A 17820-nucleotide genomic window follows, 5' to 3' on the forward strand; every position below is an offset into this window, starting at 1 on the left:
GTCCTAATACAAGGAGATCTATTACAGGATATGTGGTCAAGTTTGGACAATCACTTGTATCTTGGAAATCAAAAAAACAACAGACTGTTTCCAGAAGCTTAACTGAGGCTGAATTTAGAAGCATGGAATCAGTTGTATTTGAAGTTACTTGGCTATTGGGGTTGTTTACTGAGCTAGGTGTGGAAATTCAGACGTCAATTCTTGTGTTTAGTGATAGCAAATCTGCAATACAACTAGCAGCAAATCAAGTTTTTCACGAGAGGACGAAACACATTGAAATTGACTGTCATTTCATCAGAGATAAGATCAGAGCCAAAGTTATTGACACAGTACATGCTCATACTCAACAACAACTGGCAGATTTGCTAACAAAGGGGTTGAGTCAAGTTCAATATTTTCATCTTTTGGGAAAGCTTGGTGTGCTCAACATTTTGCACCCTTCATCTTGAGGGGGAATGTTGAAAATCATGTAATTCTATTAGCATTATCTTTACTATCCTAAAGTCAGTTAGGAACAAGTTAGTTAAAACTGCTTCACAGTAACTTTCCATTTTTTAGTTAATTAGCTTAGTGTAGTTATTTGTTACTTAGCTAGTTAGTTACCTCGATTAACGTGTAGTTAGTTACCTCGAGCAATGTGTCATACATTGAGTTAGAATGCTATATAAGATAGCATGAGGCTTCATTGTAATTAGATCATCAATTTTTCACTTCAAAAGTTCAATACAATTTCTCTTCCTCTTTTCTCTTAACTCAGTCCAGGTTCATTATCGCAATGGTGAGTTCATAAACTCAGATTTTATTAAAAATAATTTGAGGAAGAATATATGAACATTGATCCTCAAAAATAATGAATTGAAAACAAGACAGTCAGAACCACTTGGTGCCTTCATACATAAGATACCATGTTTGTTATCTTATCAACTAGTTATTCAAGTTTACTCCACCTCTTAGATATGAGTGGGAGTGCCAAATATGTAATGGAGAAAAGGTTCTTGGGTGAATTCTAAGAGTAAGAAAAGACTCAATATTTTCATGTTGGCCACAAGTGCAGTAATAACATTAAAGTGAACTAATGCTTTCAAGGCAATAGATTTGACATCATCTTTACAAAAAATCATTAGATCATCTGCAAAGACAAGGTGTTTCAGCCTAAATACTTTACATAGGGTGAAACTTGAAATCTAGAATTGATCTTAAAAGTGAACTTTGTTGTTGATACACATACCATTATCCATTATTGACTATGTCTGAAATCCATTATTGTTCTTTAAACATTTCATGAATTTAAGTTAAGTGTTTTAAACCTAAACTTCAATATCCTCTTATTGTAAAATAAAATTTAATATATTTTTTAATTGTTGCAAATTTATATTTTGGTTGTTTTGTTTTTCATAAACCCCCTCGAGCCACCTAAAATGCAATAATGATTTGATATCATAATATGAAAAAAATTGAAGTTTTATTTACACAAGTAATTTGAATACTAAAATTAAAATTTTCTTTTACTCATAGACAAGTAATTGTGATAACTATAAAAATTACTTAAGTTGGTAACAAAAGTATCATACACGACCACAAATATCATATCTACCATATCATATATTTTATATAAAAGAGAACCTTAGGCCCGCCTACGTGGCACCACCATAAATTTAAAAAAAAAATTAGTTTATTTAATTTCGAAAGTAGCCTTCTCCTTTCATGAAAAATTGTGACATATATGAAATGTTGCGACTTTAATGAAGAGATGTGATTGTAACAACCCTAAAATGACTCTGCTAAGTAATGCTTAATGTATCTAGAATGCCTACCATTACACCTGGTTAACACGGATTGATGCGCGTAGAACCAGACCTCTGAAGCCTTGCAACAATCAAGCCAACCAACTTGGTGAGTTAATTGATCTAGGAAAGGTTGGGTCCATCCATGTAGGGCACCTGAATATGAAGATTTACCCGGATGAGTCTTAACCGGACTTAAAAAGGGGTAATCTTAAGTTTGGAGGGTCTAGGGATAAAATGGTCTTTTCTAGGATAAGGGTAGTATTGTAATTACCCTAAATATTAATTAATTAATCAATTAATATGGTGGAGGGGCAACTCGGGTCGGAAGGGCCGAAATTGACCCTTTGAGCGAAATCTTGCTCCACCTGGGTTCGAGCCTTGGTGGAAGCAATGATTTAATTGATGTATTGTATTTAGTGAATTAAATAAACTAATATTTAATTTGCTGATTTAATTAAAGAAAAATCAGAATTTAATAATAATAATAATAATAATAATAATAATGATAATAATAATAATAATAATAATAATAATAATAATAATAATAATAATAACTCTCCTAATCCTAATCCTCTCATTCTCATGTCTCTCACTCTCATTCTCACGTTTTTGATCAACAAAAGAACTAAAAATAATAGTTCTTCACTCTTGAAGAACATACACACAAAAAACTCAAATGAAAAGCTAAGCTAAAAACGAAAATCAACAACATTCTTCTCGACGGATTGGGTTTGAGATTTTGATGGTGAGGTAGTTGTGTCGTGGGAATAGACAGCATTGAAACAAGTCTTGAACGATATTAAGGCATGGGTTTTCTTCTCTCTTGGTCCTTTTCCCAAGAGACCCCTAAGTTCAGTTTAAATTCCAATCGAGAAACTAAGGTTGTCCCCGTTGCATGCCCCTGTCATTAGATCCTTTGAAAGATTCAAAGTATGCGTTGGTATGTCTTCTGGTAGATAATTTAAGGTATGGTTGTGATTATGTATTGAATGTGGTTGAAAATTATGTAAGTAATGAAAGATATATTCCGAAAAAGTGTTTTACGTTAATTGTTTGAGCATGGGTGCGCTGTAAATTAACTATGTTGCTGCCTGAAATTTGTGTGTTATGAATGTTGTGTTTTGGTATATGTAAATGTTAAAAGTATAATGTTCATACAAGGGTAATGTTTCTGGAAAAATGTCACCCGAATTACTCCAAGAATCAACATTAAAACTTGAGAGAAAGATGGATTGAAAGAGACCAAATTTCCAGCTTGCTGGAAATGTTGGTCTCGGCCAAAAATTTGAAAAGTGAGCTATGTTTAAAAAAAATTTAAAAATTGTGAGGTCATTGGGAATTGAACCCAATACCTCACCAGATGCAAATTACATAAAGAGTTCATGAGAAAAACGAAAAAAATTAAATGTGGTGAGTAGGAATTGAACCCACAACCTCTTGAATAGATGAGAGAGTTGGGAGAAAAATAAAATGTGGTGAGTGGGGATTGAACCCGCAACCTGTTGAATAGGGGAGAGAATCAGGGAAAGAATGAAAGAAATTAAATGTGGTGAGTGGGGATTGAACCCACAACCTCTTGAATAGATGAGAGAGTTAGGAGAAAAATAAAGGAGGTGAGTGGGGAATGAACCCACAACCTCCTGGATAAAGTTAAGAGAAAAATTAAGAGAAAAAGAATGAGTTTGTGGGGGATTGATCCCACGATCTCTTTGCCTTAAACGAGGAAGAGAGAAGGGAAAAGAAAGAAAATATTATGTGGGTGATGGGGATCGACCTAGGGTCCCCCAAATCTGAAAAATACAAGTACCAAGTTTAATATAATATAAACTGTTGCTCAAGGGATTTGAAGTCGGGTTTCCTTCCCCAATTCTGTATTGACACATAAGTCGTACGTGAACAAATATTTAATAAATGCTGCCTCTAAGAGTCAAAATCAAGATCTTGGCATACCAAAAAGATGCACAAGTCTTGTACCAAATAGTCTTGGGTAAGTATGAGTCACTTAGACGAATTATGAATGAAGTCTCATGGCTTGTACGCATGGATCCATAAGTCCAACGTACGTTTAAAAGTAAGCGAACCTAAGATGGATGTACTGAAATGATGTGAACCTAGGAGGTTTATGTAAGAGTGTGAAACATACTAAAAGGCCAAGTGCATTGGCATATGACGAAATGAACATTACGTATGGGGAGTGTAGAATGATGTAAAGTCAAATCTCAAGCATACTCCAGAAGAAAGTGTTAAGAATGAATTCATAGTTAATATGTAAAGAAAAAAGTGACTACATGACTATAGGCTAGTGCAAGTGAGATAAGTTGCATCTACGTCTAAAAATCAGTGTCACTAAATGAAATTTTTAAGAGAGTATATATATACTAAACGATGAATAAGCAAAGAAAGAGTGGGTACATGAGGATAGGCTAGTACAAATGAGACAAGTTGTATCTACGCCTCGAATCAATGTCCCTCAATCTAAACTTCAAGAGAGCATATGTATGTTATATGAAGAACAAATAATGAAAGGTGAGTAAAGATGAAATGAAAAGATGTTAAGAGAGAACAGGGTGGCACCATAATATGAGGCTAGTGCAAGTAAGACAAGTTGTACCTACTCCTATATAAGGTCACCAAAAGTACTCACCTCAGAGAGTGTTGAATATTAAGAGACAAGTCTCAATCACACTCTATATGTAAGTGTAAGGACAATTCACACTTAATACGTAATGATGAGATGAGAAATCATCTAATGAGCTATGATGCCTCATGCTAGAAGCCAGCTTCTATAATGTATGAGATGAATGTAATTAAACTATATACTGAGCATCGATAGTCTAGCTATGAGTCGTGATTCCTTCTTTCGGGAAGGCAGAGGTTCGTGTAATTCTCATGAGATGAGATTGTCCGTCCAGATGGGTATGGATCTCCTTATATCTCCTAGTCTTTGAACCTATACTGCCAATATAGGGTTCTAGCAGGGTTCGACTCCTTATAAACGCTAGCATATTTTGGTTCACTTTGGCCGGTGATTCCACCTCTTTTCGGTGTGGGGTTAAGCACTGGATTTCATGATGCTCACATGATCTATGCCGGTTAAGGTTAAAGTTCCCAAAGAAAGAATGAGGCTAGCCTCAACTAATGCACATAATGAAATGAACGATACCAAAGGTGTTAGGATAGGATAATCAAGAGGTGAGCTAGACTTATGTAATGACACTAGGTCATTCTTGGTCATTGCACAGCGAACCCGATGAAAGTCTTAAACTACATCCTAGGTATGATTGATGTTTACACTAGCTTATAAACGAATGAAAATGAAGTACGTATGAATAAATGAAGCAGACTCCGTGTTTGCTACAGGAGGCTCCCTAGTTGAGGTCCCATATGTTGAGCCCTCATTTTGGGAAGTCTTAATGTCAAGTCCATGAGTCCAAGGTCTCATGGCATATGAAGGAATGATATGAACTATGTGATATGATATGTGTAATATGTTATGTGTTATTTGCAAAATGATATGTATGATGATGCAAGTTACTCTCATAGCATGACTTTCCTAATCCAATTTGGCAAGTCTATTGACTTGACTTTCCATAATCATATCGTTAGGAGAGAGCTCTTCTTAATCATGCATGTCCTTGGTGTGTGCTTGCATATACCCATACTTAGTACAAGTGTGTACTAATCTCATACAACTCTCTACTTTTCGATGCAGGTTCAAGTGAATGCTAGAGCTTACGAGTCTACGCTGAAGTTATCCGGACGTGGAGCATTTATCCGGACTTGGTAGGCCCTCTTGCTTTCGAGGATGCCTATCTTTTATATTCTAGCTTAGATGTAGGCATGAGCTAGTGGAGTATGTTCCACTAGTGTTTCTTTCCCAGTTATTTTTAAATATTGTATTGGTGCCATTTTGGCAATTCTATATTTTTAATGCAGTTATAAACTATTTCATTCATTTGAGTATCTTGGTATTAGATGGTTGTTGTGAACGATTATGAAATTATGTAGATGATCTTATTCGAATACGATGTTTCCTATTATGAAGTCTAAGTATACTTCAACTAAACAAAAAATTCAAATTTTCCGCTAAAATTTATTAGATGATGTAACGATGACGTATGTAGGCTTGTCTACGACCTCTGAAAGGTCAACGACGCCGGTTTCGGCTAGGGTCTAGACTCCAATCGTAACAGTGATTTTTATGAAAAGTTGCAACTTTTATGAAATGTTGTGACTTTACCCAAGGGTTGCAACTTTTCCAGTTAGTTGTAATATTTCCGCTAAGGTACAATAAATATTTGTTCACACTACCATTTGTTGTCGATAAATAAAGGCATTTCCTTTCATTTTAGAAAATCAAAAATTCTGAACCTCACCTTTTTCTTCACAATTAATGATTCTTACCATATAATCTTGTATGTAAGATAAGATAGTATAGTGTTTTAATTTTAATGAGCAATAGATTTTAAGATACTCCCTCTGTTTCAAAAAGGATGACTTAGTTTGACTTGGAACGAAATTTAAGAAAAGAAAGAAAAAATTTTAATCTGTAGTTTTAAATTAAAGTTATGTTAAATGTACTAAAATGTCACGTGGAAAGTTAAGGTTAAAGTGTTGCCAAAAAAGGATAGTGATCGTTCTTTTATAAACAAACTAAAAAGAAAATGAGACTTTTTTTTAAAATGGAGAAAGTATTATTTTATAAATTTGGTAATATTAAATTATGGGGCTAAGAGCCATTATTAGTATTCTATAATTTAATAGAAAAAAATTGCATTGTGGTCGCCATCCGTCAAACTACCTTTCTTTCCCGGCGCGCTGCTCTCTAATAAAATTGAACATGGAATATCATTAGTTGGCCAATCCAAACCATTTTAAGAAGAGTCTAAAACTGAACAGTCTCTCCGAGCAACTGATTACCGAGCCATGTCTTACATCCGGCATACAAAAGGTTCGCCGTCGCCGGAACCAACTCCCCCACCGGAATCCCTCATACCTGCCTTCAGAAAAAACCTAAATGTGAAATGGAGGAAGAATTGAAGCCGAGTGTAGTTGCTTGTTTGGAAGAATTCTCTTTGATGGGTTAGTACTGTTCATTTCTCATTATCAGCTTTAGTCAAATCCATTTTATTATAGTACACAATTTTTTTTGTTTTTAAAGGCAAATTAGGAGATGTGTTCTGTAAATCGCTGATTTATTTCACTTTGACATGTTAATCTTTTAACTTTTCTCCTAAATGTTATGATGTTTCTTCTTTTGCGGTGTCTGAAGCACTACTTTGTTGAGTCGATTAAATCCAATGCATGTTTAATATGTAATCCTCAAATTCACTGTGATTTACGGTTTCTGCAAATAGTGAAAAATCCCTGAATAGTAAACCATTGGGTGAAACTATGTTGCGGCAAATGAGAAAATCTTTCTATACGAATGTTCCTCTTTCACATATGGAATATATACGAAACCTTGCAGTTGGAAAACTTGGCTTAGAATATGTGAAGGAGAAGGAATTATACTATGTCAAGGTAATATTTTCATGTTTCTAGCAAATCTCTCTCTTCATGCATTGGTTCTTTAGTAGTATCCCTTGTGCTTTGTAGCTTTCAGACAACATGCACACTGATTTAACTGTCACCAGCAAATGTATGGCGGTCAAGGATCAGGAGAAATTTCAGCTCCATAAGGTTAGTTCTCAGTTCCCCGGTTCTAAATGAACTTGTAAGATGCCCAATTAACTGTTTATTATCCAACTTCAGCAAAACAACATTAATTGTTGTCATGAACATATTTACCTCCTCTTACCTATCTTTGCATGCTTTACTTCTTGCAGTTTGTTGTCATTATTAACGATCTTCTGACACTACACTTTTTGTTTTAGATTGAGGTGAACCAAGTAAACAACATGGTTGCACACATGAGCTGTCTTGGCAAAAGCTTAGACCTGAGGTTGATGTTACGTACCAAGAAAATCATGATGGGTTTACTTCATTGAGTATCAAATATCTTGAAAGTCATAGGTCGTATACTCATACTTGTAAGTTCCACCCAATATTTGGAATTATATTTCTGAACTGGAAACATCTCCATTCAATTAGTCTTGGTTGAAATTTCTTGTTTTCTCATGTTTCGTGGATTTAGGGAGGGTTGGATGTTTGTGAATAGCCTACTGGGTTGATCCTATAGACTCCAGTAGGATAAGATGCTCATACAGGAATCATTTCTACAATGAAATTCAAAAGAAGGGGAAGTAGAAGAGAGAGGAAAAAGGAAAAGGATTCAAAGGCAAACAGTAGAAATGAAGATATTCTTCATATACATTCAGCGTTAGGGGGGTTACGTAATGAATTTTATTTGCTTTGGGATCTCAAAGTAGCAATCCTTATCTTAATAAGATTAATGGCTTCGAAAACCCAACCAAGGTGAAGTTACACCACCAAGTAAGCAGATTCCTTTAGTTGGAAAATGAGGTGTCCTTTGATGTTTCTTCAAGTCTAACGCCTTCAAATTGTCCAGTAATATAGTACCAGGGATGATACTTTTGATATTTACATTGGCAAGCACAGGTATTAACAAAATCCATAGATTTTAGAGTACTGGTGAATTTTGTCTGCTTTTTTAATGTCCATATTTTACCTCCACTCCAGAGAACAAGGACCTTTTTCTGTGTAACTTTATTTTATATGCACTTTAATTTCCATCTTCTCATCATGACTTCTGCACTCTCAACTGAAAGGACACCGGTAATGTTATCTGTATAACTTAATAATGTGTTCCTATATAGATTACTCTCTGCTTTTTTCCAGGATGATGAGATCAATAAAATTAAACATTTTATTGGTTCTCGCGTTATGGACTCAAAAGTTAAGGGTGGGTTGAGATGGCCCTTTGGCGAGGATTCTTCAGGGAGTCAATATGCTGTTACCAGTGTCTGGCACACAACTGCAGAATCATATGGAAATTCGTCAATTAGGCTTAAGCTTAGACATGCAGATCGATTTGATTTCAGCTCTTCAACTGTTGAGGTTGCACAGGAAGTTAACCTGAAAATGCCTGGGATTTTATCCCAATTACAGGTAGGTTTTCTTTTCCTGATATGAGAATTATGTATATTTCTGTTGGTAATACATTTGGATCCAGTTCAGTTAAAATTTTATCACGGTTCCAATCTGGTTCATTTCTGTCGGAAATTATCCGACTTTTTGTATGTCTTCAAAGAATTTACATTAAAAAGTTATAATTCAGATTTATAATAGCTCATCTTTATGTTGAATTGATAAACCTTTCTATTTTGCCCCTTCACTACTGAAATAATTAATTTAATTACATTTTCTTACTGAAAATGCAGGAGCAAACGATTGATGAAAACCTGTTGCTTAAAATGCTTGAAGACAACTTGAAGCTAATCTGGTATCACTGTTTGCCTGATGGTTTTTTAAGCTGACCATGTTTCGTGGTCTTTCACTTTCTCTTTGCAAAATATCTGCAGAAATGTTCAACTCACAAGCTATGATCGGTTGGCGAATAAAGTTGCGATGGTGGAATGTATATAAATGTAGATAATTGAATTGTTAAACTCAAAATGTTGAGTGCTGTTTGCATTATATAGTTTTGTGTATGGAATGAAATGAACCAAGGCCTCTGATGTTAGCGGTGTCAGTAAGGAACACTAGTTAAGATTGTAAATAGTTCTGTTGTTTAATGTATCAAACTTCTTAGTTGAACGTATTGAGAGGTTTGGGAAATGTAAATTGCATATTGGTGCATAGAGTAAAAATCTTACAATGTCTGCAGTTAAACACCAGAATGGGATTTTAAAGGAGATGTATTATTTATATTACGCCTCTAAGATAGAAGCATTACGTGATATGTGAGCAATCTATTCCAGGCAAAAAGATAAAAAGTAAATTAAATACAATCTATACATTCTGTATGTGGAAGGTTTCTAATATTACTCTCTTTTCAATATTTACGTTATTGGTAATTCATTTCCAAAGAGTTTTTCTATTTTAGTTGCTTTCCATTTGAAGTCTATCCAAAATATCCATTTCTTTTTTGCTGAGCTCTCTCATAAACTCGGGGCAAATACCCAACACACATATTCCATTTCGATGCAGCCTAGAGGGATATCAAAAATCATTTGAACTGTTCGATAGAAATATATTTGAATTGACCATTATATATGTTGGATGTTAGATGAACTTATTAGCTTTTCAAATGAAATCAAATTTAGTAGTCGTAATTTAATGAAGTGTGATTAGTAGAAGCTCAAAGGTCGTCATAATGCTCATTAATATAATAATAATAATGCGTCTGTTCCAAGTATTATTTATAGCGCCAAAATGATCGAGCAACTCTATTTTCAAATAAGTGATCAAATATAATGTCTTACATTCCCCTGCACAAGAGACAAACAAAGGGCTATCCATCGTCAAATCCAACTCCGGCACTGGAGTCTGTCATGAGATCTGTTTTCGACAAGAGAAAGTATACTCGGAGCGTTAGTTATACTGATCATGCCATCTTAAATGGTTCTCTGTTGGCTTGGCTGATGAGTTGAGATTTTCATCTCTTGTTAGTTTCCAAATTCTTTCACCAGAGTCCTTTGCGACAAAAGAAGGCCTACATCCTCTCTCTTTGGTTTCAGCTCATCAAGGTACTACTCTTGATTCATTAGATGCTATATATATATATATATATATATATATATGGTTTAATACATTTGTATATTAGTTTTATATTTTTTTGTTTAGTAAAAGCATCATACACTAATTGTGCATTAGCCGATGTTGGTGTGTCTTTAGTTCATTGGTTCGCCTCTGCTTTAGTGATGATGCTCATTAATATATATATCTATAATTTTGCAGGTTGCAGTGAAGGAATAAAGAATGAGCTTATAGAAACACCATGGCTTTTGATTGCTGCAAATGTGAAGAAGGATTTGCTTTTGTCATTTCAACATATGAAACGTGAGATGGATGAAGCTGATATGGCACAAGTAAAACCCTCTGTAGTTGCTCGTTTTGGAAAAGTTCTCTTCTATGGGTCAAACAAGCTTCTTCATTTAGTTCACACGTTATGCTTTTATCGTTGTTGTTAATTAGAACTTTTAACACTTTTCTGTTCTGAGAAACAACACTTTGTATCTTTTATAGCATGTATCAATATATCATATGTATCATGCCTGCTTACTTTGTTGTGTTGAAGCATTATTTTGTGTACAAATGCATGTTTCAAAATACTTGTCATGTTCTTTGTGATGCAGGACTTCTTCAATTGGTAAAGATAGCCTAAACCTAAACTCATTGAATGAAACTACTTTGAGAAAAATGAAAAGATCCTTCTATACGGATGTTCCTCCTTCATATATGGATTTCGTAGAAAATTGAGTAGTGGAGAATCTCAGACTAGAATATGTGCGAGGGAAAGAACTGTACTATGTTAAGGTATATGCTACTTTCAAGCTTCTAAACAATGTCTTCGTCCTACTGTATGTATTCTTTCTTTATCCATGTGTTTTGTAGCTTTCCGATAACTTGAGGACAGAACAACTGTTTCCTGCAAATGTACTGTGGCAAAAGATCATAATAAGATTCAGCTCTATAAGGTTAGTATTCTAAACCTTTTATGCCTTCAATTTCGTGTGACTGTCATTAGAATATTTATACCTGTCTCCTTTTATTTAAGATTGAGTTGAACCGAGTACGCCACATGGTTGCAAACATGAGCATTCTTGGAAAGAGCTCAGACCTCAGATTGTTTGTATATACAAAGAAAATTAAGCTGGCTTTATCTGTAAGTTATTTACTCCATTCAAATATTTATATCAAAAGCTCTTTTTGGTCCTTATTAAACTCTTGATTTCAAGCTTCTCATGACTGTTCTCTGAGTAATGTTGTTCTGTTCTATGAGTTGATTCTTCACATTTTTCAGGATGAGGAGAAGAATGAAATTAAGGATCTTATTGGTTCTGTTATTTTGGACTCACAAGTACCGGGTGGTTTAAGATGGCCTTTAGACAAGCGCCATTCTTCAGGGGGTCGATATGTTGTTAATTCTATTGGTTACACAACTGCAAAATCATATATGAATTCATCAATTCGGTTTAAGTTTCGACATGCAAATCGATATAAATTTGAATCTTCAACTGGTGAGGAGGTTACACAAGAGATTTTCATGAAAATGCCTGGAATTGTATCAGAGTTACGAGTAGGTTCTCTTTTCTCGATGGCAAGCAATTACGTTTCTCATTTTATTTTATGTTTTCTAGTTTTGGATGTCTCTGCATGATGCATCAATGTTGGTTGGTGTTGGACGAAACCATAGCATAGTATTCTTAGCATAAGCATCGACTTGACTTGACTTGATTTGATTTGATTTTCATTCTCTTGTAAAAAATGCAGAAGCAAACAATGGACGAAGATCTGGTGTTTGAAATGCTGAAAGACAACTTGAAGTTAATTTGGGATCTTTGTCTGTTTAGATGGCTCGAACTAACAGTCTTAAGAGTTGGAAGTGACGGGTGCTTACCATCCAAGCAGCTCCCTCTTGTCTGCGATTAGCTTTGTTGTTAAGCTGCAATGAATAGAACATCTTACTTGAGTTTGTCACATTTCGTTTTACATATGAGGTTCAGCACTAACAACTGATTGAACAGTCAACAACCTAAGTTGCTCAGTCTCTTCTTGCATTTTCCTCAAGTTCTTGCTTGGATTGAACCCCTATTATATGTATGTCTAATGGGAAATTCATTCACTTCAATAGAGGATTCTAAAGCCAGTTTTGGATTCTACTTCTAAGTGTTGGGCATATTGTAAAATCTTATATCTCATCTCAAATGTCTGTTATGCCTAATAAAAACAAAATTAATCATATTAGATACTTCGCATATATTACTTTACTTTTACTTTTACTTTATTTTGCTCTACCTTACTAGCTATATAGAGAGGAGAGTTGAGTTGCTTAGCATTATTGTGTCTGTACTTACATTTTGATGGCCTTAAAATTCTACATTTAACAAACTACTTAAAAGTATTTGTGGTATTTACTATTTTTATGTGTTCTTTTGTATATATATTATTTAATTTATATATTATGAATAAATGACAGTACAACCTGATTTTTTAACTCATTAAAAGAGCCTTAGAGTTGTTAACTATTTCATTTGAGAAAAGACTCAAAATAGTCCCTTTCTTTGAGTAAGACTCAAAGTCATTCATGAATTTTCACATGGAGCACTAATATTCTCATATATTTACAAATTTTTGCCTATTTCTTAATATTGATTTTATCCACAATTTATATATGAAAGTTTAATAGTCTTTTTATACATTTAATATAAATAGTAACTCCATTTGGGAGAAGGTAAGAATAAGAACATCTTGTTTTGTTTAGTAGAAATATTATTGTAGCTAAAATTGAATAATTAATTACGTCGATTCCGGTAGTACAATTTTTTCTTTTCTTGCGACATCATATGTCAAGATGTTCGTGTCACATATTTCTATTAGATATAAAAAGATGATTGAGCATTCCATACACAAAATGATGGACAAATCAACATTGAGAATAGGTTAAAAATTGAGGGACAACCAAAATCGCACCAATAATGCTAACAAGTGAAACTATTAGTACAGTATGTGAAAACTCGAGGATAACTTTTTGGGATAAGGAACTATTGTGTCTCAATATTCCTGTAGCTTTTTGGGACGCGAAGAAACTATATAGTCCACCTGTATTACATAGTTGAAGAAGATGTTTATTTATAATTTTTCATTTTATTATTTTATTTATTTAATTTAACAAAATCAAAACAAGTTTATTATTTTCATTTAATGTTATTTTTTAATCATCAAATAACTTTATAAAGTAATGACATTTAAGTCTAAATTTTCAGAATATATTAGTAAAGATCAATTTGATTACATAAACTTCAAATAATTTGAATTAGTCTTGACACATGCAACATGTACTGTTTTCTACTTGTATGTTCATATTCAATCGATCTCAACCTATTTTGTATTACGAACCACTTTTGTCTTGGCAGTGACACTGAATTCCAAGCTATTGCTAACCATATAATGAACCTTTGTTTTGACAGTGACACTGAATTTCAAACGAACTCTCTGTGGGGTCATCTCCATGTAGCAAACTTTGAATAGCTCTCTGTCAATTTCAAAGTTTGGCAGATTTGGTGTTGAATTACTTTTCAGTTTTACTTAATTTTCAACGAAAATCTTACCAAGAAATCTTCATAGGTGAAAAGGTTGAAACTTTGTGTTTTTTGTGATGTCACTGATGACATCATTAGGAGTAGATTTTCCTATAAATACAAAGCTCTTGCTCATTTCAAAGATGCACCAAAAAGAATTACAAAGGAGAGAAAAGAAGAGTGAGGCATCACAGAGGAAAATAATCTGTGAGGAAAACTAGAGAGTGTGAGCGATATTGTAGTGAGGTGGAAAAATCAAAAGAGTGTTATTTCTTTTGAATGTGTAGTGGTCTTTGGAGTTTTACTCAGACATACAAGTGTAAAATCCTTACTATAGTGATATTCGTTGCTCCTCTCGGGTCGTGATTTTTTCCTTATTTAGGAGGATTTCCACGTAATATCTTGGCGTTATTATTTCTCTTTTATTCTCGTTGATTAACCGCATTGTTGTGTTCCGCATTTATTGCCTTTATTACCGCAAATATTTTTTTTGTTACGGATTTATTCCCAACAATTGGTATCAGAGCACAGGTTCTGCTCATTTACAGAAATATTTTTTGCACCTTATTGTACTATACTCAATAAAAAAAGTGTCTGGAGTAAAGTACGATGTAGCAAAATTCAACGGTGATAGCGGTTTTTCAACGTGGCAGAGAAGGATGAAAGACTTGCTCATCCAACAGGGTTTGCACAAGGCACTAGGCGGCAAATCCAAAAAGCCTGAATCCATGAAACTTGAGGATTGGGAAGAAATGGATGAAAAGGCTGCTAGTGCAATCAGATTGCACTTAAGAGCTGATGTAGTTAATAACATCATCGATGAAGAGAGTGCATGTGGCATTTGGACAAAGTTAGAAAATCTATACGTGTCCAAAACGCTGACAAATAAATTGTACCTAAAGAAGCAGTTATATGCGCTACATATGGGTGAAAGTACAAATTTTTATCTCATTTAAATGTACTTAATGGACTAATCACGCAGCTAGCAAACCTCGGAGTAAAGATCGAGGATGAAGATAAAGCCACAGTGCTCCTAAACTCGCTGCCATCTTCCTACGATACTTTAGCAACAACCATTTTACATGGTAAGGACTCTATTGAGTTGAAGGATGTCACATCAGCCCTTTTGCTTAATGAGAAGATGAGAAAAAGGCCTGAAAATCACGGACAGGCTCTCATCACGGAAAGTAGAGGCAGAAGTTACCAAAGGAGCTCAAGTAACTATGGTAGATCCGTAGCTTGTGGAAAGTCTAGGGTCCGATCAAAATCGAAGGCCAGAAATTGCTACAATTGCGATCAACCAGGACACTTCAAAAGAGATTGTCCAAATCTAAAAAGGGGCAAAGGGGAAAGCAGCGGCCAGAAGAGTGATAACAACACAACTGCCATGGTGCAAAATAATGACGATGTTGTTCTCCTCATAAATGAGGAAAAAGAATGCATGCACTTGGCAGTTATAGAGTCGGAATGGGTGGTCGACAAGGCAGCATCTTATCATGCCACACCGGTAAGAGATCATTTTTGCAGATATGTAGCCGGTGATTATGGCAATGTGAAAATGGATAACACAAGTTACTCAAAGATTGCGGGGATTGGAGACATTTGCTTAAAAACAAATGTTGGATGCACATTAGTGTTGAAAGATGTGCGCCACGTACCTGATTTACTGATGAACTTGATCTCGGAAATTGCTTTGGACCAAGATGGATATGAGAACTACTTTGCAAATAAAAAATGGAGACTCACCAAAGGGGCATTGGTGATTGCAAAAGGAGTTGCTCGTGGCACTTTATACAGGACAAATGCACAAATATACCAAGATGAATTAAATGCGGCTCAAGAAGAAAATTCTGCAGATTTATGGCATAAAAGAATGGGTCATATGAGCGAGAAAGGATTGCAAATTCTTTCCAAAAAGTCACTCATCTCTTTTGCCAAAGGTACAACGATAAAATCGTGTAACTACTGCTTATTTGGTAAACAACATAGAGTCTCATTTAAGACATCATCTGAAAGAAAGTCGAATATACTTGATTTGGTATATTCTGATGTTTGTGGTCCAATGGAGATAGAATCGATAGGAGGTAATAAATACTTTGTTACCTTTATTGATGACGCTTCTCGAAAATTGTGGATTTATATGTTGAGAACCAAAGATCAGGTGTTTGAAGTATTTCAAAAGTTTCATACTCTGGTTGATAGAGAGACAAGTCGAAAGCTAAAACGTCTCCGAACCGACAATGGAGGTGAGTACACTTCAAGAGAATTTGAAGAGTACTGTTCAAACCATGGAATCGGACATGAAAAGACAGTTCCTGGAACCCCACAACACAATGGTGTAGCTGAGATAATGAATCGCACCATTGTTGAGAAGTTGAGAAGCATGCTCAGAATGGCTAAATTACCCAAGACATTCTGGGTGAAGCAGTTCAGACAGCGTGTTATCTTATCAATCGTAGTCCATCAGTTCAGTTGGAGTTTGACATTCCGGAGAGAGTTTGGACCAACAAAGAGATGTCTTACTCGCACCTAAAGGTGTTCGGTTGTAAAGCATTTGCACATGTACCGAAGGAGCAAAGAACCAAGCTAGATGATAAATCAGTTCCTTGCATATTCATCGGATATGGAGATGAAGAGTTCGGGTACAGACTATGGGATCTTGTAAAGAAGAAGGTCATCAGAAGTAAAGATGTAATCTTTCGAGAAAGTGAAGTTGGAACTGCTGATGATCTATCCGAGAAGGCCAAGAAAAAGAATGGTATAGTCCCTAATCTTGTTACCATTCCTTCTTCTTCTAACCATCCCATAAGTGAAGAAAGTACGATTGATGAAGTTGCTGAGCATGAAGAGCAACCTGATGAGATTGTTGAGCAGTGGGAGCAACTTGGTGATAATACCGAGCAAATTGAGTACCCAGAAGAAGACCAATCTCAACCTCTGAGGAGATCAGAAAGACAAAGGGTAGAATCAACCAAATACCCTTCCTCAGAGTATGTCCTTATCAATGATGAAGGTGAGCCAGAAAGTCTTAAGAAGGTGTTGTCTCATCCAGAAAAGAGCCAATGGATGAAAGCCATGCACAAAAAGATGGGATCTCTACAGAAAAATGGCACATACCAGCTAGTTGAACTTCCAAAAGGAAAAAGACCACTTAAGTGAAAGTGGGTCTTTAAACTCAAGAAAGATGGAAATGGCAAGTTGGTGAGGTACAAAGTTCGATTGGTTGTAAAAGGCTTCGAACAAAAGAAAGGTATTGATTTTGATGAAATTTTTTCACCTGTTGTCAAAATGACTTCTATTCGAACTATTTTGAGCATAGCAGCTAGTCTAGATCTTGAAGTGGAGCAATTGGACGTGAAAACTGTATTTCTTCACGGAGATTTGGAAGAAGAGATTTATATGGAGCAACCAGAGGAATTTGAAGTATCTGGAATGAAACACATGGTGTGCAAATTGAATAAGTGTCTTTATGGGTTGAAACAGGCCCCAAGGCAATGGTACAAAAAGTTTGACTCTTTCATGAAAAGTCAAACGTACACAAAGACCTATTCTGATCCATGTGTATACTTCAAAAGATTTTCTGACAATAATATTATTATTTTGTTGTTATATGTGGATGACATGTTAATTGTAGGATAAGACAAAGAGCTGATTGCAAAGTTGAAGAAAGATTTGTCCAAGTCATTTGACATGAAAAACTTGGGCCCAGCACAACAAATTCAAGGGATGAAGATTGTTCGAGAACGAACAAAACGAAAGTTGTGGCTATCTCAAGAGAAGTACATTGAACGTGTACTAGAACGATTCAACATGAAGAGTGCTAAACC

At 35.0% G+C, this 17820-nt stretch overlaps 1 protein-coding gene across 1 annotated transcript; it reads left to right on the forward strand.

Annotated features, from left to right (window-relative positions):
* Window positions 1-6821: 6821 nt before the first annotated feature.
* Window positions 6822-8568, forward strand: LOC107016836. The gene is made up of 3 exons (XM_027916238.1): window positions 6822-7310; window positions 7386-7469; window positions 7664-8568. Exons 1-3 carry the CDS (start codon window positions 7182-7184, stop codon window positions 7775-7777), a joined length of 327 nt encoding a protein of 108 aa, XP_027772039.1. The 5' UTR covers window positions 6822-7181; the 3' UTR covers window positions 7778-8568.
* The last annotated feature ends 9252 nt before the right edge of the window (window positions 8569-17820 follow it).

This window comes from Solanum pennellii, chromosome 4, assembly GCF_001406875.1.
Source record: "Solanum pennellii chromosome 4, SPENNV200".
Classification (NCBI taxonomy): Eukaryota; Viridiplantae; Streptophyta; class Magnoliopsida; order Solanales; family Solanaceae; genus Solanum; species Solanum pennellii.